Below are 24843 nucleotides of genomic sequence, written 5' to 3'. Positions count from 1 at the left end.
GTGTATTCTCACTTTCGTGGGTATGTTCTTTTGTGTGTGTGTATGTTTTTTTTGTGTGTGTATGTTTTTGTGTGTGTGTGTAAGTTTTTTGTGTGTGTGTATTTTTTTGTGTGTGTGTGTATTTGGGTTTGTGTGTGTAAGTTTTTTTTTGTGTGTAAGTTTTTGTGTGTGTTTAATTTTTTGTGTGTGTGTGTAAGTTTTTGTGTGTGTGTGTAATTTTTTTTTTGTGTGTAATTTTTTTTGTGTGTGTAAGTTTTTTTTTGTGTGTGTAAGTTTTTGTGTGTGTGCAAGTTTTTGTGTGTTTGTAAGTGTTTGTTTGTGTGTGTAATTTTTTGTGTGTGTGTAAGTTTTTGTGTGTGTGTAAGTTTTTGTGTGTGTTTAAGTTTTTGTGTGTGTGTAAGTTTTTGTGTGTGTGTGTGTAAATTATTGTGTGTGTGTGTAAGTTTTTGTGTGTGTGTAAGTTTTTGTGTGTGTTTAATTTTTTTTGTTTTTTTTTTTTTTTTTGTGTTTTTGTAAGTTTTTTTGTGTGTGTTATTTTTTATATATGTGTAAGTTTTTGTGTGTGTGTGTGTAAGTTTTTGTATATGTGTAAGTTTTTATGTTTGGGTAAGTTTTGTGTGTGTGTGTGTAAGTTTTTGTGTGTGTGTAAGTTTTTGTGTGTGTGTAAGTTTTTTGTTTGTGTGTAAGTTTTTGTGCGTGCTTAAGTTTTTGTGTGTGTGTGTAAGTTTTGTGTGTGTGTGTAATTTTTTGTGTGTGTTTCTAAGTTTTTGTGTGTGTGTAAGTTTATGTGTGTGTGTGTAAGTTTTTTGTGTGTGTGTAAGTTTTTGTGTGCGTGTAAGTTTTTTTGTGTGTGTAAGTTTTTGTGTGTGTGTAAGTTTTTGTGTGTGTGTAAGTTTTTGTATGTGTGTAAGTTTTTGTGTGTGTGTGTGTGTGTGTGTTAGTTTTTGTGTGTGTGTATGTTTTTGTGTATGTGTAAGTTTTTGTGATTGGATAAGTTGTTGTGTGTGTGTAAGTTTTTTTGTGTGTGTGTAATTTTGTGTATTTGTGTATGTTCTTGTGTGTGTGTATCTTCTTGTGTGTGTGTATGCTTTTGAGTTGGGGTATGTTTTTGTGTGTGTGTAAGTTTTTGTGTGTGTGTGTATGTTTTTGTGTGTGTGTAAGTTTTTTTGTGTGTGTATGTTTTTGTGTGTGTGTGTACTTTTTTGTGTGTTTGTGTAGTTGTTTGTGTGTGTGTAATTTTGTTTGTGTTTGTTAGTTTTTTTGTGTGTTTTTGTTTTTGTGTGTTTTTTGTGTGTGTAAGTTTTTGTGTTTGTGTTAGTTTTTGTGTTTGTGTAAGTTTTTTGTGTGTGTGTGTAATTTTTTGGATTAGTGTAAGTTTTTGTGTTTGTGTAAGTTTGTGTGTGTGTGTGTATGTTTTTTTGTGTGTGTGTAAGTTTTTTTGTATTTGTAATATTTTGAGTTTGTGAGTTTTTTGTGTGTGTAAGTTTTTGTGTGTGTGTAAGTTTTTGTTGTGTGTGTAAGTTTTTGTGTGTGTGTAAATTTGTTTGTGTGTGTGTATGTTCGTGTGTGCGTGTGTGTGTTAGTTTTTGTGTGTGTTTGTAGGTTTTTGTGTGTGTGTGTAAATTTTTTTTTGTGTGTCTTTTTTTGTGTGTGTGTGTAAATTTTTGTGTGTGTGTGTAAGTTTTTTTGTGTGTGTAAGTTTGTTTGTGTGTTTGTAAGTTTTGTGTGTATGTGTAAGTTTTTGTGTGTGTGTAATTTTTTGTTTGTTTATAAGTTTTTGTTTAAGTGTTAGTTTTTGTGTGTGTGTAAGCTTGTGTTTGTGTGTGAGTTTTTGTGTGTGTGTGTGTGTATTGTGTTGTTTTTGTTTATTTTGGTGTGTTTGTGTGTATATTTTTGTGTGTGTGTGTATGTTTTGTGTGTGTGTGTAAGTTTTTTTGTGTGTGTGTAAGTTTTTGTGTGTGTGTAAGTTTTTTTGTGTGTGTAAGTTTTGTGTGTGTGTGTGTGTAAGTTTTTGTGTGTGTGTAAGTTTTTGTGTGTGTGTGTAAGTTTTGTGTGTGTGTGTAAGTTTTGTGTGTGTGTGTAAGTTTTTATGTGTGTTTAAGTTTTTTTGTGTGTGTGTAAGTTTTTGTGTGTGTGTGTAAGTTTTTGTGTGTGTGTATTTTTTTGTGTGTGTGTGTATTTTTTTGTGTGTTTGTATATTTTTGTGTGTGTGTAAGTTGTTGTGTGTGTGTGTGTGTAAGTTTTTTTATGTTTTTATGTTTTTGTTTTTGTGTGTGTTATTTTTTGTGTTTGTGTGTGTATGTTTTTTTATGTGTGTAAGTTTGTTTGTGTGTGTGTTAGTTTTTTTGTGTGTGTATGTAATTTTTTGTTTGTGTGTAAGTTTTTGTGTGTGTGTGTGTGTGTAAGTATTTGTTGTTTGTGTGTAAGTTTTTGTGTGTGTGTAATTTTTTTTGTGTGTGTAAGTTTTTTTGTGTGTGTGTATGTTTTTGTGTGTGTTTAAGTTTTTGTGTGTGTGTTTTTTTTTTTGTGTGTTTAAGTTTTTGTGTGTGTGTGTAAGTTTTTGTGTGTGTTTGTGTAAGTTTGTGTGTGTGTGTTAGTTTTTGTGTGTGTGTGTAAGTTTTTGTGTGTGTGCAAGTTTTTGTGTGTGTGTAAGTTTTTGTTTGTGTGTAAGTTTTTGTGTGTTTGTAAGTTTTTTTGTGTATGTTTTTGTGTGTGTGTAAGTTTTTTTGTGTGTTTAAGTTTATTTGTGTTTGTAAGTTTTTGTGTGTGTGTGTATGTTTTTGTGTGTGTGTATATTTTTGTGTGTGTGTGTAAGTTTTGTGTGTGTGTGTATGTTTTTGTGTGTGTGTAAGTTTTTGTGTGTGTGTATGTTTTTGTGTGTGTGTAAGTTTTTGTGTGTGTGTAATTTTAAGTGTTTGTTTTAGTTTTTTTGTGTGTGTATGTTTTTTTTGTGTGTGTGTGTAAGTTTTTGTGTGTGTGTGTAAGTTTTTATGTTTGTGTGTAAGGTTTTTTGTGTGCGTAAGTTTTGTGTTTGTTCGTAAGTTTTTGTGTGTTTGTAATTTTTTTTGTGTGTGTGTAAGTTTTTGTGTGTGTGTAAGTTTTTTTGTGTGTGTAAGTTTTTGTGTGTGTGTAAGTTTTTGTGTGTGTGTATGTTTTTGTGTGTGTGTAAGTTTTTGTGTGTGTGTGTTATGTTGTTTTTGTGTTTATGTTTTTTTTTGTGTTTGTTGATGTTTTTGTGTGTGTGTATGTTTTTGTGTGTGTGTGTGTGTAATTTTTTGTGTGTGTGTGAGTTTTTGTGTGTGTGTGTAAATTTCTTGTGTGTGTGTAATTTTTTGTATGTGTGTGTAAGTTTTTGTGTGTGTGTAAGTTTTTGTTTGTGTGTAAGTTTTTTGTGTGTGTGTAAGTTTTTTGTGTGTGTGTAAGTTTTTTTGTGTGTGTTGGTTTTGTGTGTGTGTGTGTAAGTTTTGTGTGTGTGTATGTTTTTGTGTGTGTGTATGTTTTTGTATATTTGTAATTTTGTATGTGTGTGTAATTTTTTTTGTGTGTGTAATTTTTTGTGTGTGTGTGTGTATATTTTTTGTGTGTGTGTAAGTTTTTTGTGTGTGTGTAAATTTTTTTTTGTGTGTAAGTTTTGTTTGTGTTTATAAGTTTTTGTGTGAGTGTAATTTTTTGTGTGTGTGTGTATGTTTTTGTGTGTGTGTATGTTTTTGTGTGTGTGTATGAGGGTGTGGGTTGTTAAGTTTTTGTGTGTGTGTGTATGTTTTTGTGTGTGTGTTAGATTTTGTGTGTGTGTAAGTTCTTGTGTGTGTGTAAGATCGTGTGCGTGTTTAAGTGGTTGTGTGTGTGTATGTTTTTGTGTGTGTGTATGTTTTTGTGTGTGTGTATGTTTTTGTGTGTGTAACTTTTTGTGCTTGGGCTAGTTTTTGTGTGTGTGTATGTTTTTGTGTGTGTGTGTATGTTTTTGTGTATGTGTAATTTTTTGTGTGTGTGTCTAAGTTTTTGTGTGCGTGTAAGTTTTTGTGTGCGTGTAATTTTTTTTGTGTGTTTAAGTTTTTGTGTGTGTGTGTAATTCTATGTGAGCGTGTTAGTTTTTGTGTGTGTGTATGTTTTTGTGTGTGTTTAAGTTTTTGTGTGTGTGTAAGTTTTTGTGTGTGTGTAAGTTTTATTTTGTGTGTTAATTTTTGTGTCTTTGTGTGTAAGTTTTTGTGTGTGTGTAATTTTTTGTGTGTGTGTGTAAGTTTTTGTGTGTTTGTTATTTTTGTGTGTGTGTGTAAGTTTTATTTTGTGTGTGTAAGTTTTTGTGTATGTGTAAGTTTTTGTGTGTGTGTAAATATTTTTGTGTGTTTTTAATTTTTTGTGTGTGTGTGTAAGTTTTTGTGTGTGTGTAAGTATTTGTGTGCTTGTAAGTTTTTGTTTGTGTCTAAGTTTTTTTTTGTGTATAATTTCTTTTGTGTGTTTTATTTTTTGTGTGTGTGTAAGTTTTTGTGTGTGTGTAAGTTTTTGTGTGTGTGTGTGTAAGTTTTTGTGTGTGTGTAGGTTTTTGAGTGTGTGTGTAAGTTTTTGTGTGTGTGTGTAAGTTTTTGTGTGTGTAAGTTGTTTTGTGTTTTTAAGTTTTTGTGTGTGTGTGTAAGTTTTTGTGTGTTTGTGTGAAAGTATTGTGTGTGTGTGTGTAAGTTTTTGTGTGTGTGTAAGTTTTTTGTGTGTGTGTAAGTTTGCGTGTGTGTGTAATTTGTTTTGTGTGTGTTTAAGTTTGTGTGTTTGTTTAAGTTTTTGTGTGTGTAAGTTTTTGTGTGTGTGTATGTTTTGGTGTGTGTGTGTAGGATCTTGTGTGTGTATGTTTTTTTTTGTGTCTATGGTTTTGTGTGTGTGTGTACGTTTTTGTGTGTGTCTATGTTTTTTGTGTGTGTGTATGTTTTTGTGTGTGTTCGATTATTTGTTTTTTTTTTATTTTTTGTGTGTGTAGTTTTGTGTGTGTAAGTTTTTGTGTGTGTGTAAGTTTTTGTGTGTGTGTAAGTTTTTGTGTGTGTGTAAGTTTTTTTGTGTGTGTAAGTTTTTGTGTGTGTGTGTATTTTTGTTTGGTTTTGAATGTGTTTGTGTGTGTGTATTAGGGCTTTGTCGTTTAAGTTTTTGTGTGTGTGTGTTATTTTTTGTGTGTGTGTATGTGTGTTGGCGTGTGTAAGTTTTTTTGGTTATGTAAGTGTTTTTGTTTGTGTTTGTTTTTGTGTGTGTGTACGTTTTTGTGTGTGTGTAAGTTTTTGTGTGTGTGTAACTTTATGTGTGTGTGTAAGTTTTTGTGTGTGTGTAAGTTTTTGTGTGTGTTTAAGTTTTGTGTTTGTGTGTAAGTTTGTGTGTGTGTGTTAATTTTTGTGTGTGTGTAATTTTTTGTTTGTGTGTCAGTTTTTGTGTGTGTGTAAGTTTTTGTGTGTGTGTTATTTTTTGTGTGTGTTTAAGTTTTTGTCTGTGTGTAATTTTTTGTGTGTGTGTGTAAGTTTTGTGTGTGTGTGTGTGTGTAAGTTTTGTGTGTGTGTGTGTGTGTGTGTGTAAGTTTTTGTGTGTGTGTGTATTAGTTTTTGTGTGTGTGTGAGTATTTTTGTGTGTGTGTAAGTTTGTGTTCGTGTGTGTAAGTTTTTTTGTGTGTGTGTAAATGCTTGTGTGTGTGTAAGTTTTTTGTGTGTGTGTATGTTTTTGTGTGTGTGTGTATGATTTTTTATGTGTGTGTACGTATTTGTGTGTGTGTGTATGTTTTTTGTGTGTGTGTGTATGTTTTTGTGTGTGTGTAAGTTTTGTGTGTGTGTAATTTTGTGTTTTTGTGCAATCCTTTATGTGTTTAGGTTTTTGTGTGTGTGTAAGATTTTGTTATGGTGTAAATTTTTGTTTGTGTGTAAGTTTTTTTGTTCGTGAATTTTTTTTTGTTTGAGCTTGTTTTTGTGTGTGTGTGTAAGTTTTTGTGTGTGTGTAAGTTTTTGTGTGTGTGTGTAAGTGTTTGTGTGTGTGTAAGTTTTTGTGTGTGTGTATGTTTTTGTGTGTGTGTATGATTTGGAGTTTTTTTAAGTTTTTGTGTGTGTGTATGTTTTTGTGTGTGTGTAATTTTTTGTGTGTGTGTAATTTATTGTGTTTTTTTAATTGATTGATTTTGTGTATGTTTTGTTGTTTGTGTATGTTTTTGTGTGTGTGTAAGTTTTTTTGTGTGTTTTAGTTTTGTGTGTGTGTGTTTTTTTTTTTTTGTGTTTTTTTGTTTTTTTGTTTGTGTTTTATTGTGTTTTTTTTTTTAAGTTTTTGTGTGTGTGTGTATTTTTTTGCTCTTGTGTAAGTTTTTGTGTGTTTGTAAGTTTTTGTGTGTGTGTAAGTTTTTGTGTGTGTGTAAGTTTTTGTGTGTGTGTATATTTTTGTGTGTGTGTGTTTGTTTTTGTGTTTTTGTAAGTTTTTGTGTCTGTGTAAGTTTTTTGTGTGTGTGTAATTTTTTTTGTGTGTGTAAGTTTTTGTGTGTGTGTAATTTTTTGTGTGTGTGTAAGTTTTTTGTGTGTGTAAGTTTTGTGTGTGTGTAAGTTTTTGTGTGTGTGTAAGTTTTTGTGTGTGTGTTAGTTTGTGTGTGTGTGTGTTTGTGTTAGTTTTTGTGTGTGTGTGTGTGTGTGTGTAAGTTTTTTTTTGTGTGTTTGTTTATTTGTGTGTGTGTAAGTTTTTGTGTGTTTGTAAGTTTTTATGTGTGTGTAAGTTCTTATGTGTGTGTAAGTTTTTGTGTGTGTGTAAGTTTTTGTGTGTGTAAGTTTTTTTTGTTGTTTGGTATTAGGTTGTGTGTGTGTATTTTGGTTTTTTGGGGTTTTGTTTTGTGTGTGTGTGTTTGTTTTTGTGTGTGTGTTATATTTTGTGTGTGTGTGTTATTTTTTGTGTGTGTGTGTAAGAGTTTTTGTTTTTGCTTGTTTTGTGTGTGTGTGTGTATGTGTTTTTTTATTCGTAAGTTTGTGTGTTGTTGTATATTTTTGTGTGTGTGTTAGTTTTTGTGTGTGTGTGTGTAAGTTTCTGTGTGTGTGTGTGTAAGTTTTTGTGTGTGTGTAAGTTTTTTGTTTGTGTGTAAGTTTTTTTGTGTTTTTAATTTTTTCTTTGTGTGTAAGTTTGTGTGTGTGTGTAAGTTTCTGTGTGTGTGTAAGTTTATGTGTGTGTGTAAGTTTTTGTGTGTCTGTAAGTTTTTTGTGTGTGTGTGTAAGGTTTTGTGTGTGTGTAAGTTTTTGTGTTTGCGTTAATTTGCGTGTGGTCGTATAATTTTTTGTGTGTAAGTTTTTGTGTGTGTGTGTATGTTTTTTTGTTTGACTAAGTTTTTTTGTGTGTGTATTTTTGTGTGTGTGTGTTTGTTTGTGTTTGTCTCTGTATGTTTTTGTATGTGTGTATTTTTATTTGTGTGTGTAATTTTGTTTTCGTGTGTAAGTTTTTGTGTGTGTGTAAGTTTTTGTGTGTGTGTAAGTTTTTGTGTGTGTGTAAGTTTTTGTGTGTGTGTAAGTTTTTGTGTGTGTGCGAGTTTGTGTGTGTGTGTAAGTTCTTTTGTGTGTGTGTAAGTTTTTTTGTGTGGGCAAGTTTTTGTGTGTGTGTAAGGTTCGGTGTGTGTGTGTGTAATTTTTTGTGTGTGTGTGAGTTTTTTTGTATGTGAAAGTTTTTGTGTGTGTAATATATTATGTGTGTGTAATTTTTTTTGTGTGTGTTTGTTTTTATGAGTGTGCAATTTTTTGTGTGTGTGTATTTTTTTGTATGTGTGTGTTAGTTTTTGTGTGTGTATGTGTTTGTGTTTGTGTAAGATTTTGTGTGTGTGTGTGTGTATTTTTTTGTATGTGTGTGAGTTTTTGTTTGTGTGTAAGTTTTTTGTGTGTGTGTAAGTTTTTGTGTGTGTGTAAGTTTTTTTGTGTGTGTATGTTTTTGTGTGTGTGTGTAAGTTGGTGCGAGGTTGTGCTTTTTTGTGTGTGTGTATGTTTTTGTGTGTGTGTAATTGTTTTTGTTTTTTTGATATGTTGTGTGTGTGTAATATTTTGTGTACGTGCTAATTTTTGTGTGTGTGTAATTTTTTGCTTGTGTGTGAGTTTGTTTGTGTGTCTATGTTTTTTTTGTGTGTGTGTATGTTTTTGTGTGTGTGTGTGTTTATTCTATTTTGTGTGTGTGTGTGTAAGTTTCTGTGTGTGTGTGTAAGTTATTGTGGGTGTGTAATTTTTTGTGTGTGTGTAGGTTTTTATGTGTGTGTATGTTTTTGTGTGTGTGTAATCTTTTTTGTGTGTTTAAGTTTTTGTGTGTGTAAGTTTTTGTGTGTGTGTGTAATTTTTTTTTTGTGTTTGTAATTTTTTGTGTGTGTCTGATTTTTTTTTTTGTGTTTTAGTTTTTGTGTGTGTGTTAGTTTTGTGTGTGTGTGTAAGTTTTTGTGTGTGTGTGTAAGTTTTTGTGTGTGTGTAAGTTTTTGTGTGTGTGTGTGTATGTTTTTCTACGTGTGTAAGTTTTTGTGTGTGTGTAAGTTTTTATGTGTGTTTAAGTTTGTGTGTGTGTGTTTGTAAGTTTCTGTGTGTGTGTGTGTTTATTTTTGTGTGTGTGTGTATGTTATGTGTGTTTATGTAAGTTTGTGTGTGTGTTTAAGTTTTTGGGTGTGTGTAAGTGTGTGTGTACGTGGGTGTTAGTTTTTTTTTGTGTGTAAGTTTTTTTGTGTGTGTAAGATTGTGTGTGTGTGCAAGTTTTTTTTGTGTGGTTTTAAGTTTTTGTGTGTGTAAGTTTTCTTGTCTGTGTAAGTTTTTGTGTGGTTGTATAAGTTTTTGTGTGTAAGCTTTTGTGTGTGTGTGTAAGTTTTTGCGTGTGTGTAAGTTTTTTTGTGAGTGTAAGTTTTTGTGTGTGTGTAATTTTTTGTTTGTGTCTGTAATTTTTTGTGTGTGTGTTATTTTGTGTGTGTGTGTAATTTTTTTTATGTGTGTAAGTTTTTGTGTGTGTGTAAGTTTTTCTGTGTGTGTAAGTTTTTGTGTGTGTGTAAGTTTTTTTGTGAGTGTAAGTTTTTGTGTGTGTGTAATTATTTTTGTGTGTGTAAGTTTTGTGTGTGTGTAATTTTGTGTGTTTGTGTAAGTTTTTGTGTGTGTGTAAGTTTTTTTTGTGTGTGTAAGTTTTTTTGTGTGTTTTAGCTTCTTTGTGGGTGTAAGTTTTTTGTGTGTGTGTTAGTTTTTTTTTGTGTTTTAGTTTTTTTGTGTGTGTGTAAGTTTTTGTGTGTGTGTGTGTGTGTAATTTTTTGTGTGTGTGTGTGTAAGTTTTTTGTGTGTGTGTAATTGTGTTTTTGTGTTTAAGTTTTTTGTGTGTGTGTATGTTTTTGTGAGTGGGTTTGAGTTTTTATGTGTGTTTGTGTAAGTTTTTGTGTGTGTGTAATTTTTTGTGTGTGTGTATGTTTTTGTGTGTGTGTGTATTATTTTGTGTGTGTGTAGGTTTTTTGTGTGTGTAATTGTTTTTGTGTTTGTTAGTTTGTGTGTGTGTGTGTATTTTTTTGTGTGTGTGTTAGTTTTTGTGTGTGTGTATATTTTTTTGTGTGTAATTTTTTTTGTTTTTTTAAGTTATTGTGTGTGTGTATGTATTTGTGTGTGTGTATTGTATTGTGTGTGTGTATGTTTTTGTGTGTGTGTATTTAGTTTTTTGTGTGTAAGTTTTTTTGTGTGTGTAAGTTTTTTGTGTGTGTGTAAGTTTTTGTGTGTGTGTAATTTTTTTTATGTTTGTGTCAGTTTTTGTGTGTGTGTTAGTTTTTTGTGTGTGTGTAATTGTTTGTGTGTGTGTGTATGTTTTTGTGTGTGTGTATTTATGTGTGTGTATGTCAGTTCTTGTGTGTGTGTAAGTTTTTGTGTGTGTGTATGTTTTTGTGTGTGTGTGTAAGTTTTTGTGTGTGTGTGTAAGTGTTTTTGTGTTTGTTAGTTTTTGTGTGTGTGTAAGTTTCAGTTTGTGTGTAAGTTTTTGTGTGTGTGTGTGTGTAAGTTTTTGTGTGTGTGTAAGTTTTTGTGTTTGTGTAAGTTTTTGTGTGTAAGTTTTTTCGTGTGTGTAAGTTTTTGTGTGTGTGTAAGTTTATGTGTGTGTGTAAGTTTTTTTGTGTGTGTAATTTTTTGTGTGTAAGTTTTTGTGTGTGTGTAAGTTTTTGTGTGTGTGTAAGTTTTGTGTGTGTGTGTCTTAGTTTGTGTGTGTGTGTAAGTTTCTGTCTGTGTGTAAGTTTGTATGTTTGTGTAAGTTTTTGTGTTTGTCTTATTTTTTTTTTGTGTGTGTTAGTTTTTGCGTGTGTGTGTGTTTTTTTGTGTGTGTAAGTTTTTGTGTGTGTGTAAATTTTTTGTGTGTGTTTAAGTTTTTGTGTGTGTGTGTAAGTTTTTGTGTGTGTGTAAGTTTTTGTGTGTGTGTGTAAGTTTTTTTGTGTGTGTGTAAGTTTTGTGTGTGTGTAAGTTTTGTGTGTTTGTGTAAGTTTTTGTGTGTGTGTAAGTTTGTGTGTGTGTGTGTTTGTGTGTGTTATTTTTTGTGTGTGTGTGTAAGTTTTGGTGTGTTTGTAAGTTTTTGTGTGTGTGTAAGTTTTTTTGTGTGTGTAAGTTTTTGTGTGTGTGTAAGTTTTTATGTTTTTGTTTAAGTTTTTGTGTGTGTGTAAGTTTTTTTGTGTGTGTGTAAGTTTTTGTGTGTGTGTAAGTTTTTTTGTGTGTGTGTAAGTTTGTTTGTGTGTGTGTAAGTTTTGTGTGTGTGTGTGTAAGTTCTTATGTGTGTGTAAGTTTTTGTGTGTGTGTAATATTTTGTGGGTGTGTGTGTGTAAGTTTTTGTGTGTGTGTGTGTAAGTTGTTGTGTGTGTGTGTTTGTGTGTGTAAGTTTTTGTGTGTGTGTAAGTTTTTGTGTGTGTGTAATTTTTTGTGTGTGTGTATTAGTGTTTGTGTGTGTGTAAGTTTTTTTGTGTGTGTAAGTTTTTGTGTGTGTGTGTGTGTTAGTTTGTGTTTGTGTGTATGTTTTTGTGTGTGTGTAAGTTTGTGTGTGTTTGTTTAAGTTTCTGTGTTTGTGTGTAAGTTTTTTTGTGTTGTTAAGTTTTTGTTTGCTTATAAATTTGTTTGTATTCGTGTAAGTTTTTGCTTGTGTGTTAGTTTGTGTGTGTGTGTAATTTTTTGCGTTTGTTTAAGTTTTTGTGTGTGTGTGTAAGTTTGTATGTGTGTGTAAGTTTCTGTGTCCATCTCTGTTTTTGTGTGTGTAAGTTTTGTGTGTGTGTGTAAGTTTTTGTGTGTGTGTATGTTTTTGTGTGTGTATGTTTTTGTTTTTTTGTTAGTTTTTGTGTGTGTGTTAGTTTTTGTGTTTGTGCAATTTTTTGTGTGTGTGTAAGTTTTTGTGTGTGTGTATGTTTTTGTGTGTTTGTATATTTTTGTGTTTTTGTAAATTTTTTTGTGTGTGTAATTTTTTTTGTGTGTATGCGTAAGTTTTTGTGTGTGTGTAAGTATTTGTGTGTGTAAGTTTTTGTTTGTGTTGTAAGTTTTTTTGTGTGTGTGTAAGTTTATGTGTGTGTATAAGTTTCTGTGTGTGTGTTAGTTTATGTGTGTGTGTATGTTTTTGTGTGTGTGTGTAAGTTTTTTTGTGTGTGTGTTAGTTTTTGTGTGTGTGTAATTTTTTGTGTGTTTGTTAGTGTGTGTATTTGTGTAAATTTTTGTGTGTGTGTGTGTAAGTTTGTGTGTGTGTGTAAGTTTTTTTTTGTGTGTAACTTTTTTTGTGTGTTTGTAAGTTTTTGTGTGTGTGTAAGTTTTGTGTGTGTGTAAGTTTTTTGTGTGTGTGTGTAATTTTTTGTGTGTGTGTTTAAGTTTTTGTGTGTGTGTAATTTTGTGTGTGTGTGTAAATTTTTGTGTGTGTGTAAGTTTTGTGTGTGTGTGTGTGTAAGTTTTTCTGTGTGTGTGTAAGTTTTTGTTGTGTGTGTAAGTTTTTGTGTGTGTGTAAGTTTTTGTGTGTGTGTAAGTTTTTGTGTGTGTTAGTTTTTGTGTGTGTGTGTAAGTTTTTGTGTGTGTGTTTGTTTTTGTGTGCGTGTAATTTTATGTGTGTGTATAAGTTTTTTTGTTTGTGTAAGTTTTTTTGTGTGTGTTAGTTTTTTTGTATGTGTGTGTGTGTGTGTAATTTTTTGTGTGTGTGTAAGTTTTTATGTGTATGTTTAAGTTTTTGTGTGCGAAATACATGTAAGTTTTTGTGTGTGTGTAAGTTTGTGTGTGTGTAAGTTTTTGTGTGTGTGTGTGTGTGTATGTTTTTGTGTGTGTGTAAGTTTTTGTGTGTGTGTGTAATTTTTTGTGTGTGTGTAATTTTTTGTGTGTGTGTAATTTTTTTTGTGTGTGTAATTTATTATTTTTTATAAATTTTTTGTGTGTGTGTATGTTTTTGTGTGTGTGTCTAAAAGTTTGTGTGTTTGTAAGATTTTTTGTGTGTGTAAGTTTTTGTGTGTGTGTAATATTGTGTGTTCGTTTAATTTTGTGTGTGTGTGTTAGTTTCTGTGTGTTTTTTAATTTTTGTGTGTGTGTAAGTTTTTTGTGTGTGTGTAAGTTTTTTTGTGTGAGTAAGTGTTTTTTTGCGTGTGTAAGTTTGTGTGTGTGTGTGTGTAAGTTTTTGTGTGTGTGTAAGTTTGTGTGTGTGTTTTTGTGTTTGAATGTGTTTGTGTGTGTGTGTATGTTTTTTTGTGTGTGTGTATGTTTTTGTGTGTGTGTGTATGTTTTTGTGTGTGTGTAAGTTTTTGTGTGTGTGTAAGTTTTTGTGTGTGTGTGTATTTTTTTGCGTTTTTGAAGGTGTTTGTGTGTGTGTATGTTTGTGTTTGCGTGTAAGTTTTTGTGTGTTTGTCATTTTTTGTGTGTGTGTAAATTTTTGTGTGTGTGTATGAGGTTGTGTAGGGTTATTTTTTTTTGTGTGTGTATGTTTTTGTGTGTGTGTGTAAGTTTTTGTCTGTGTGTAAGTTTTTGTGTGTGTGTGTAAGTTTTTTTGTGTGCGTGATTGTTTTTTTTTGTGTGTGTATGTTTTTGTGTGTGTGTAAGTTTTTTGTGTGTAAGTTTTTTGTGTGTTTGTGTATGTTTTTGTGTGTGTAAGTTTTTGTGTGTGTGTATGTTTTTGTGTGTGTGTAAGTTTTTGTGTGTGTGTGTAAGATTTTGTGTGTGTGTATTTTTGTGTGTTTGTGTACGTTATTGTGTGTGTGTATTAGTTTGTGTGTGTGTATGTTTTTGTGTGTGTGTGTAAGCTTTTGTGTGTGTGTATTTGTTTGTGTGTGTGTATGTTTTTGTGTGTGTGTAAGAGGTTTTTTGTGGGTTAGATATTGTGTGTGTGTGTGTATGAGCTTGTATGCGTTTAAGTGGTTGTGTGTGTGTAAGGGTTTGTGTGTGTGTAAGTTTTTTTTTTATTTTGTTATTTTTTGTGTGTGTGTATGTTTTTTTGTTAGTGTAAGTTTTAGTGTGTGTGTAATTTTTTGTGTGTGTGTAAGTTTTGTGTGTGTGTGTAAGTTTTTGTGTGTGTGTGTAAGTTTTGTGTGTGTGTGTCAGTTTTTGTGTTTGTGTAAGCTTTTGTGTGTGTTTGAAAGTTTGTGTGTGTGTGTAAGTTTGTGTCTGTGTGTAAGTTTTTGTGTGTGTGTAAGTTTTTGTGTGTGTATAAGTTATTGTGTGTGTGTAAGTTTTTGTGTGTGTGTAAGTTTTTTTGTGTGTTCCATTTTTTTTGTTTGTGTATGTTTTTGTGTGTGTGTAAGTTTTTTGTGTGCTTGTATGTTTTTTTGTTTGTGTAAGTTTTTGTGTGTGTGTGTAAGTTTTTGTGTGTGTGTTAGTTTTTTTGTGTGTGTGTAATTTTTTGTGTGTGTGTTAATTGTTGTGTGTGTGTAATTTTTTGTGTGTGTGTAAGTTTTTTTTTGTGTGTAAGTTTTTGTGTGGGTGTAAGTTTTTTTGTTTGTGTTATTTTTTGTTTCTGAGTTAGTTTTCGTTTGTGGGTGTATGTTTTTGTGTGTGTGTATTTTTGTTTATGTGTGTTATTTTTTGTGTGAGTATGTAGGTTTTTTTGTATGTGTCAGTTTTTGGGTGTATGTGTAATTTTTTTTGTGTGGGTCTAAGTATGTTTGTGTGTGTGTTAGTTTTTGTGTGTGGGTATGTTTGTGTGTGTGTGTAAGTTTTTGTATGTGTGTAAGTTTGTGTGTGTGTGTAAGTTTTTTTGTGTGTGTAAGTTTTTTTGTGTGTTTGTAAGTTTTGTGTGTGTGTGTGTAAGTTTTTGTGTGTGTGTAAGTTTTTGTGTGCGTGTACGTTTGTGTGTGTGTTTGTAGGTTTCTTTGTGTTTGTGTAAGTTTTCGTGTATGCGTAAGTTTTTTTTTATGTGTAATTTTTTTTGTGTTTGTAAGTTTTTTAATGTGTGTAAGTTTTTTTGTGTGTTTAAGTTTTTGTGTGTGTGTGTAAGATTTTGTGTGTGTGTATGTTTTTGTGTGTGTGTATGTTTTTGTGTGTGTGTAAGTTTTTTTGTGTGTGTATGTTTTTGTGTGTGTGTGTAAGTTTTTGTGTGTGTGTAAGTTTCTGTTTGTGTGTATGATCTTATGTGTGTGTATGTTTCTGTGTGTGTGTAAGTTTTTGTGTGTGTGTGTAAGTTTTTTGTGTGTGTGTATTTACTTTTTGGTGTTTTAGTTTTTGTGTGTGTGTATGCATTTGATTGTTTGTCAGTTTTTGTGTGTGTGTAATTTTGTATTTGTGTTTAAGTTTGTGGGTGTGTCTGAGTTTTTGTGTGTGTGTGTAGGTTTTTGTGTGTGTGTTTGTGTGTGTGTTTGTTTTTGTGTATGTGTGGTTATTGTTTTGTGTGTGTGTTATTTTGTGTTCGTGATAAATTTTGTGTGTGTGTATGTTTTTGTGTGTGTGTATGCTTTTGTGTGTGTGTAAGTTTTTGTGTGTGTGTAAGTTTTTGTGTGTGTGTAAGTTTGTGTGTGTGTGTGTAATTTTGTGTGTGTGTGTGTGTGTATGTTTGTGTGTGTGTGTAATTTTTTGTGTTTGCGTAAGTTTTTGAGCGTGTGTTAGTTTTTTTGTGTGTGTAAATTTTTGTTTGTGTGTTTAATTTTTTTTTGTTTTTGTTAGTTTTTTTTTTCGTGTAATTTTTTTTTTTTTTGTAAGTTTTTTTGTGTGTGTAAGTTTTTGTGTGTGTGTGTAATTTTTTGTGTGTGTGTAAGTTTATGTGTGTGTATGTAAGTTTTGTGTGTGTGTAATTTTTTTTATGTTTGCAAGTTTTTGTGTGTGTGTAAGTTTTTGTGTGTGTGTGTAAGTTTTTGTGTGTGTGTGTGTGTTTAAGATTTTGTGTGTTTGTTTTTTTTTGTGTGTGTGTGTAATTTTATGTGTGTGTGTAAGTTTTTGTGTGTGTGTAAGTTTTTGTTTGTGTGTTTAAGTTTCTTTGTGTGTGTAATTTTATTTGTGTGTGTAAGTTTTTTGTTAGTGTGTAAGTTTTTTTTGTGTGTGTGTAAGTTTTTGGGTGTGGGTGTAAGTTTTTTGTGTGTGTGCAAGTTGTCGTGTGTGTGTAAGTTTTTGTGTGTGTGTAAGTTTTTGTGTGTGTGTAAGTTTTTGTGTGTGTAAGTTTTTTTTGTGTGTGTGTGTAAGTTTTTTGTTTCTGAAAGTTTTTGTGTGTGTGTAAGTTTTTTTGTGTGTGTAAGTTTTTTTGTGTGTTTAAGTTTTTTTGTGTGTGTAAGTTTTTGTGTGTGTGTAAGTTTTTATGTGTGTGTGTGTAAGTTTTTGTGTGTGTGTAAGTTTTTTTGTGTGTTTAAGTTTTTTTGTGTGTGCTTAATTTTTTTTGTGTGTGTGTGTATGTTTTTGTGTGTGTGTTATTTTGTGTTTGTGTTTAAGTTTTTGTGTGTTGGTGTAATTTTTTGTGTGTGTGTAAGTTTTTTGTGTGTGTGTAAGTTTTTGTGTGTGTTGTAAGTTTGTGTGTGTGTGTGTGTAAGTTTTTGTGTGTGTGTTAGTTTTTGTGTGTGTGTAAGTTTTTGTGTGTGTGTGTAATTTTTTGTGTGTGTGTGTAATTTTTTTTGTGTTTTTTATTTTTTGTGTGTGTGTGAATTTTTTGTGTGTTGGTAATTTTGTTTGTGTTTTTAAGTTCTTGTATGTTTGTCATTTTGTGTGTGTGTGTAATTTTTTTTGTGTGTGTATTTTTGTTTGTTTGTATAAGATTTTTTGTGTGTGTTATTTTTTGTGTGTGTGTGTGTGTAAGTTTTTGTGTGTTTGTAAATTTTTGTGTGTGTGTGTGTAAGTTTTTGTGTGTGTGTGTTTGTGTGTTTTATTCTTTTATAACCCATTCTTCATAATTGGCCTCAAAAAAAGAAGAAAAAATAGTTTGTTTTCATGAAAAAAAATATCTTGAAAGAGAACAATCTGTTCTCATCAATAGTATACACTAGAATATTTTTAAATAATTAAATCAAAAGTTTCATTCTATTACTCTGTTATATGATTTAGATGTAAAAAAAGTTGAAAAAAAAAGTTAAAAAAAAAGTAAAAAAAAAATTGGTTACTACAAACATTTTTTTTCTAATAGTAAAAAAAATGTGGGGGGGGGGGTTGGAGGGAGGGTGGAGGGATATGGGTTGGAGGGATGATGGAGGGATAGGGTTGAGGGATAGAGGTAGAACTTGGGGCCTAAGTATCAGAAGAAATTGTTTGTCTAGTATGCATCTCAAATTATCGTGGTATGCATATTCTCATGATGATGTCATAAAACTGCCCCAAAACTTATCACTTAACACCTATCAAAAATCCAATTGATAAATCGAATGTGCTTGAACTTGTTCCAGTTCAATGGAATGAACCTGTTACGATATTGTGACGCTTAACATCAGCTGGGCAATGTCCCAGAAACAATTCATTGCATGTATTTCTAAAATCATAATATGTTCAATGGCTTGTTGGTTCAGTCAATTAACGTGTCGTTCTTTTACCATAGGAAATAACGGGTCTCACGTTCGATTCCTACATCAAACATAAATTTCATATAAATCAATGGGAAGATACTTAGAATGTAAAAAATCGTATCATTGGAAAAGAAAAATATCATCATTAGAGTACAATAAAATGTCATCAATAAAAAAAAACTATTAAAAAAAATATATATAATAATTAATGTAATTATGGAAATTAATTAATAATAAATTAATTTATGTAAATTAATTAACAAATTAAATTACAGAAAGAATTTCACAATTTCATACAAAGGAAACGAATCACTACCATGAAAAACACGCACGACTAATTTTCACGGTGGTTGAATTCCGGTCATTACACTGTCTGCTTGTATTGGCGGGAATGTCTTGTTGTAAGCATTGTAGCTATATGGGAGACACCCCGCTTGTAATCGTTATAGCTATATGGGTACCACCCTCGTACCAATCATTATTACCAATACTACTGATAATTCATACTTTTTGACTTGAAACATAATTCTTTGAAACTATTCATAATCAGAATTTAGGAGATTAGAGATATAACAAACCATTAATTGCCCTCATAAGATATATTCTACTGTAGTATTTAATTAATTATATCGTTTAAGATGCTTAGGTTTCAAACCTAAGAAATACGGTAAACTACGTATCCCAATGCACATTCTTTTGTTGTATTTCCGTGCATGAGCATATCTGCGGACAAAATTACGATTATATGCTTACCGGTACAAAAGATGAAGATGTGGGAAGGGGTTTTATGAGCACCGTCAGGAAATTTCGTGAATCAAGGGGAGAGGAGGGCTGCTAGTGTTACCAAGACCATTTTTAACAAAAATTTATTAAGTACATCTGCCGTTTTCCATACCAGCGTCAATGGGGGGCATTCTTGTAAAAATACTGATAATTGAGCTGACATTAAATACCTTAGATATGGCTGTCCTATAATTCATTTTTGATATTTCAGTCCTCCTTCCCTGCTAATAAATTTCTGGATTAAAGTACTTTTTCACAGATGATTATCCTTATGCAAAATTGTATATACGAATACTAAACTTGAATGTAAAATACTTGGGTTGAAGGAGAGAGCGATAGCTTGTCTCATGTTTAAGTGAGTCTCGAATCCACAGCTCATAGAAACAAACTGTAAGTAAAGACCGACTCTTATTAATTGATGCCGAAGATCTAAAAAACAATTTTGATTACGGAGTTCTGATGTGGCCACATAAAAATATTATAAATTATGCCGATTTCAAAATGTGAAAATGCCAGACAAGAGGCTGTCTCTTTCCCACCACAACAATGCGCCTATGCACTTATGTGCACCATTTGTAGTTTGCACCTAATGCACCAGGAACGGAATAATGTATTCGTTTGAATTTCTTATAAATAAATACTTGCATTTACTAGCCCCTAACCCCCCCCCATTGCACTCTTCCTGGCTGAAGGACCACCAAACAGAGATCAGCATCACCGGTATGGACCTTAAGGGTCTAGTGCCGTTATACTTACTTACTTGCATTTACTTGCGTTTATTCATTGCACCAAGCACAACAGTTGATCCGTCTCTCGATTTTCTAGGACAGTTGGTTCGATGTGACCATCCCTGAGAAAAACATCCGTGATCTTTTTCCTCGAAAAAGAAAAATAATGTGAAATTTTTGTAGATAGGAGCTTAAATCCTCTACAACAGGATTTTCTAATACAGTTAATTTGATGGAATGTTTTTGCCGTCTTGGGGCTATTTTTCTCTTTTTGAATTCAGGCAAATTTCCTCAGGCACGTAGCTTTTGGTCGTTAGCTTTAAATGCAATCAGTTTTAAGTGTTTTAGATTCCCTTAAAAATTGATTTTGTATGTATGAATTGTTATAAAATTCCTTTTTTAGAGTATCATTTACAATTAGCCCAGGTCACTCCTTACAGTTCGTTACAACGATCTTTCTGACAAAAGACACAAACAAAATACGCACAGCTACAGTGTCAACAATGTCTCCCATGCCTGATTTGATGATTTTTGCTCTGTTCAACTTGAAGCGTGATTTTTACTATTAACCAGTAAGGGTGAAGACTTATGGAAAAATTTATTTAATTAGAAAAAAGTGAGTTTTGTCGACCTTTAGACGCCGGAAGTGAAGTGTCTGTTTATGAAAATAGGTGACTGCTTGTCTGTCTCTTAAGAGACAGACAAGCAAAAATTGTAAATTGTCATATATTTACGATAATTTTTTCCCCTGAATTCATTGAAAATAAAAAAAGAGTTTTGTTCAATTTAAATCATGACTTTTTACTAGTTTTTACTAGATTTCGGGAAATTTACTAGATCCTCTAAATTTACTAGATTTATTTTTTTTACTAGATCTAGTACAATCCTACTGACGGTGGCAACCCTGATCTTGACTTTCTTACAAAAGAGGTGTAACTATTGCGTGGCTTACTCTCAGTCTGTCAGTCAAGCGCATTTTGCTAGTCATTGGATAGTTGTGAACATGTCTGATAAGTGGCAAAAAAGAGAAGAAAATCTGTGAGATAAAATATTATATTCAAATTAATTTTTAATCTAAAATGAGAGCGCATAACAGAAAACAATCCTCATTTTAATTTGTACGTAACTAAGTAAGTTAGACTAGCACTACTAATACTCTCATATATTTTTCAGTTGACATACCCATTGATTGTTCAAATTTGCCGGATCTTGAAGCCTTTGTAAGTATTGCTCTTCTACGATCTACTGTTTAATGTGGTTTGTAAAATCATTAGTACAGTATATTAAACAAAAAAGAAATAAGTTTTCAAATGAAAGTAAACAGTCGGAGTTACATTAAAAGTAAAAACAAATTATACTGTGGCTCTACTGGCTCCCTTACCCTCCATCACAGATTTCATCCTAAAGTTTAACTATAACCTTATTGATAACATTTTAGAGGGTAAAGACTACTTCGTGGTCATTTTCAATGTCCGCAACGTTTGGTCGAGTCACACACACACAGACAGACACACAGACACACACACAGACCCACACACACATACACACACACGCAGACACACACACGCAGACACACACACACAGACACACACACACACACACACACACACACACACACACACACACAGCCACACACACAAAAACACACACACACAGACACACACACACAAACACACACACACAGACACAGACACACACACACACACCCACACACACACACAGACACACACACACACACACACACACACACACACACACACACACACACACACACAGACAAACACACACACACACACACACTCAGACACACACACTCAGACACACACACACTCAGACACACACACTCAGACACACACACTCAGACACACACGCACACAGACACACACAGACAGAGACACACACACAGAGACACACAAACACAGACACACACAAACACAGACAGACACACACACAGACACACACACACACAGACACACACACACAGACCCACACCCACACACAGACACACACACACAGAGACACACACAGAGACACACACACAGACACACACACACACACACACACACACACACACACACACAGACACACACACACAGAAATACACACAGACACACACACACAGACAAACACACACACACAGACACACACAGACACACACACACAGACACACATACAGAAACACACACACAGACACACACACACACACACACACACACACACACACACACACAGACACACACACAGACACACACACACAGACACACACACACACACAGACACACACACACACACACCAGACACACACACACGACACACACACAGCACACACACAGAGAGACACACACACACAGATACAAACACACAGAGACACACACACACACACACAGACACACACAGACATAGATACACACACACACACAAACAAACACACAAAAAAACACACACACACAACCACACCAAACCACCAACCCAAAACACACACCACCACACCAGACAAAAAGACAATAAACACCAATCACCAACACAAAAAAACACAAACACTAAATAAAACAAAAACACTCACAAAAACACATACATACAGATACACACACACACACAGACACACACAGACACACATACACACACACACACACACACACACACACACACACACACACACACACACACACACACACACACACACACACACACACACACACACACACACACACACACACACACACACACACACACACACACACACACACACACACACACACACACACACACACACACACACACACACACACACACACACACACACACACACACACACACACACACACACACACACACACACACACACACACACACACATATATATATATATATATATATATATATATATATATATATATATATATATATATATATATATATATATATATATATATATATATATATATATATATATATATATATATATATATATATGTGTGTGTGTGTATATATGTATATACATAGAATAGAATATGATTTATTGGCTAAAATAGCACAAAAGCAAGAATAAGCACGTCAGAATTACCATAACAAAACAGATGTTAGGGGATAATCAAAAAACAACAGTTATATCAATTAATAAAATAGGAAACAAAATAGGGGACAAAAGAGTTTTTGCGCCTCATGGTCAACATTTGAGGATACAGGTCCAGTTGGGTATTTGGAGCTCTACGAGCATTGAGTCTTGTATTAGGAAGGGTTGGGGAATTTTCTTTAAAGGGAGGGAGAAAACATCGATGATAGTCAGAACTAAGGCACTTGTGACCAAAATTCATGGTAAGGATGTGACGTCGTGATTCCAATGTAATAAGTTCAAGTCTAGCCAAACCTTCATCGTATGTAGTATAGGCCGTCCCCAGAGTAATTTTTATTGCTCTTTTTTGAATAATTTCAATTTTAGAACATTGGTCTTTGGTCAACTCAGGGTGCCAGGCAGGACAAGCATATTCCAGACAGGGTCTTATATAAGAACAATAAATTATTTTAAGGTTTTGGATTGATATGGAGAACAGGGAAAAAGATTTAAGGAGAAAACTACCTGACTTAAATAAGTGGGAAATGTGGGAGTTCCATTTAAGGTTGTTGTCCAACTGCACACCAATCAGTTTAACCATATTTAAATTTGGTATGCAAAGGTAATTATTGGAGGGGGTATATTTTAAAAAAAGAAAAATAACATAAAACTGCTTTTGGGTATGCTTAAATTGAGTTAAACATTGTCAAGATCATTCTTTACATTGTTAATTAGTGAATCGAGTGTAACATTCAAAGTATTAGATGTTTGACAAAGGTTCAGTAATGTCAAATCATCCGCAAATTTAAAAGAGATGTCAAAACTTGGTAAAACATTATCAAAAACTATTAAAAATGCTAAAGGACCTAACTTAGTCCCTTGAGATGCTCCACAGGAAATCGAGGAAAAACCTGATGATTCCCCATTAGAGAGGACTACAAATTGCTCACGGCCAGACAAAAAACTAGCTAACATACGTAAAACAAAATCTCTTGCACCTAAGGTCCTTGCATTATCTATAACTGTCTGATGATCCAAATTGTCAAAGGCTTTGCTAATATCAGCAAAAACAGCCTCAACGTAGGAACTATTCAACTCAAGATGTTTGAAAATAGTGTCCAGTATATAAATTAAGCAATGCGTGGTGCTATTATTCGGCCTAAAGCCAAACTAATTTGGGTTGATTTTATCATGAATATCGTCAAAAAGGAAATGGTAAATAAAACTTTGAAAGATTTTAGAGAAAATAGAGGTTTTCGAAATTGGTCTTAATTCAGAGGGAACTTTTGGGGTCTTAGTTTTTGGTATAGGAGATATGTTTGCTCGTTTAAAACACACTGAAAAAAAACAATGTACAAAACATTGGTTAAAAATAGCATATAGAGGTACACTTAAATACTGGGCACATTCCACAATCAATTTGGTAGAGATATCACCTGGGTATACTGACTTATTTATTATTATTATTATTATTTATTGGAAAACCCGTCATACAAAAAAGGAAAAGACGGAGCAATAAGCAAAACAACAACAAAAAAAAGCAATACACATAAACTTAGGAGTTAAACATGTGGTTTGTAGTGACGAACGCTGGAGCTAAGATCTAAATCAGCACTTAAAACAAATTACACAAAACGAGAAGGAAAAACACAATTATACACTGCTCTGTAGGTACGCGACATGTTTCTTTTCTTTTTTTTAGGCTCCTAAATACTGAACAAACATAAATAATATGAACATCATTGCATCAAGCCGTAATTGGTAAAAAAAAAAAACAACAATCAATTTGAAATAAAAAAGATGTAATGAAGAAAGTAACATCAAACTGTGTATATAAGACAAGACCCGGTTAGACACGTTAAACGGAACTATTACCTGATAGTCTTGAATTCAGATAACTCTCAGTAACATATACATTTACTCCTATATATATAAATAACAAGAACAAGGAAATTATTCAATCACTAGCGCTTTGTTAGCAATTCGTCAGTATTGCTGTCTGTTATTGATTGTAGCCCGGTGGTATTGTTCGATAGCTTCCATAGTGTTCTGAAGCCTGTATTAAAACTCGCTACCTTTGTCATCAAGCTTATTTGTCATCTGGGAAACGAATGAAATGACAGATAAATTTTAGAACTATTTCATTGAAACACGCTCTTGCCATTTTTGGTGACAAATCCCAACACTCGAGAAGTACATTTATGATATACTACGTGAGCATGAATCCAACTCCAGCAAGTCCTGCACTATATTCAGCCCCTTAGTTGTTCCGGCATACGCTTTCCTCAGAGGCAGGTAAATTTATCAGTTGCTGGTAATTCTTTCATTCAAAATCATTTCAGACGGTTAAACAGTATTCTATTATATTGCAATGTTTCACCAGCCACCAAAGTCTAAGTGGTCATACATTTTATTGAGCATATTGAGCCCGATCCCTCATAGAGCATTTATCATGGATCATAAAAATTGCAAACCATTTTTTGCCTGAGGCGTTGGATTTTCCGACGTATTTTTTGCCAGATATACAGTAGCCACTGTTTTCATTTTATTATCTTCTTTTTCATCGTAAATCAGAGTAACTTATTTGACTGGATAGGCTCTGAACTTGCCAGCACTCCATGTTTGATTTGTCAAAAATCATTCTTCTTGACAAATTAGAGCCGTTGCCACCCTTCTGCCACGGTGTGGCTCCCCACTTGGATTATTATTCTTGCGGTAGGGATGGAGGAATCAGCTATAACTTACCGTTAGACCAACAACCGTTCATGTGGTAGGAAACACAATGCCGTTTATATCCCATCTAGTCCAGATGAGGTTTAGAGGGACAAGGAAAAAGCGAGTGCTGAAAAAGCGCAATGGGATACCAAATATCACACGGCCATTTCGATTGTCCTACCTAGGAGGTGCAAAACCATTTATGGATCCAGTAGACAAGAGAAAAGTGGAATAAAGGAATTTTGTTGATTTTCTTAGGTCCAACCGTGGGACATAACGGTTTTACCTTTATACTAGACATTATATAAAGCTTAATATTTTGCTGTTTAGCGAAACATTATCAAAGCAGAAAAGGTAAGATCCCAGGTGTAATTCTGGCTAATAAAGTGGGGTTGGGATCAAAGCCAAGAGTGTAGTGCTTGAAATCTATAAATTTTTTGGAGAAGCATCCTAAAATTAATAAAACTCAGATGCAAATAGTAAATTTAAGACTGCACTAGTGAATATATTGAGGACAAGTGTAAATTACCCCCCCCCCCCGCCCTGTGTTCCTAACTATGAGGCCATTAAATTTCACAAAATAGAAGATGGTGTCGCTGAAAATCATCTTTTGTGTCATGTTCCACAGTACAATAGATGTAGTGCGCCGTCTGCTGCATAGGAATCTGTAAAGGTATCCATTCTAGAGGATTGTCTTC

At 33.0% G+C, this 24843-nt stretch overlaps 1 protein-coding gene across 1 annotated transcript in view; it reads left to right on the top strand.

Moving 5' to 3' along the window:
- The window catches only part of LOC148950227 (uncharacterized), an 89978-nt gene that overhangs the window by 60584 nt on the left and 4551 nt on the right, over positions 1-24843 (top strand). The window contains exon 3 of the mRNA XM_089091518.1: positions 19552-19598. Coding sequence (XP_088947644.1) covers positions 19552-19598 — 47 coding nt within the window. The remainder of the gene's footprint in view (positions 1-19551; positions 19599-24843) is intronic.

The sequence above is a fragment of the Artemia sp. Qi Xiang Cuo genome, chromosome 7 (genome assembly GCF_049724085.1).
Source record: "Artemia sp. Qi Xiang Cuo chromosome 7, ASM4972408v1, whole genome shotgun sequence".
In the NCBI taxonomy this organism is placed as follows: domain Eukaryota; kingdom Metazoa; phylum Arthropoda; class Branchiopoda; order Anostraca; family Artemiidae; genus Artemia; species Artemia sp. Qi Xiang Cuo.
The sequence above is the reverse complement of the archived record's forward strand: the minus strand, read 5'-3'. Positions and strand labels throughout refer to the sequence as shown.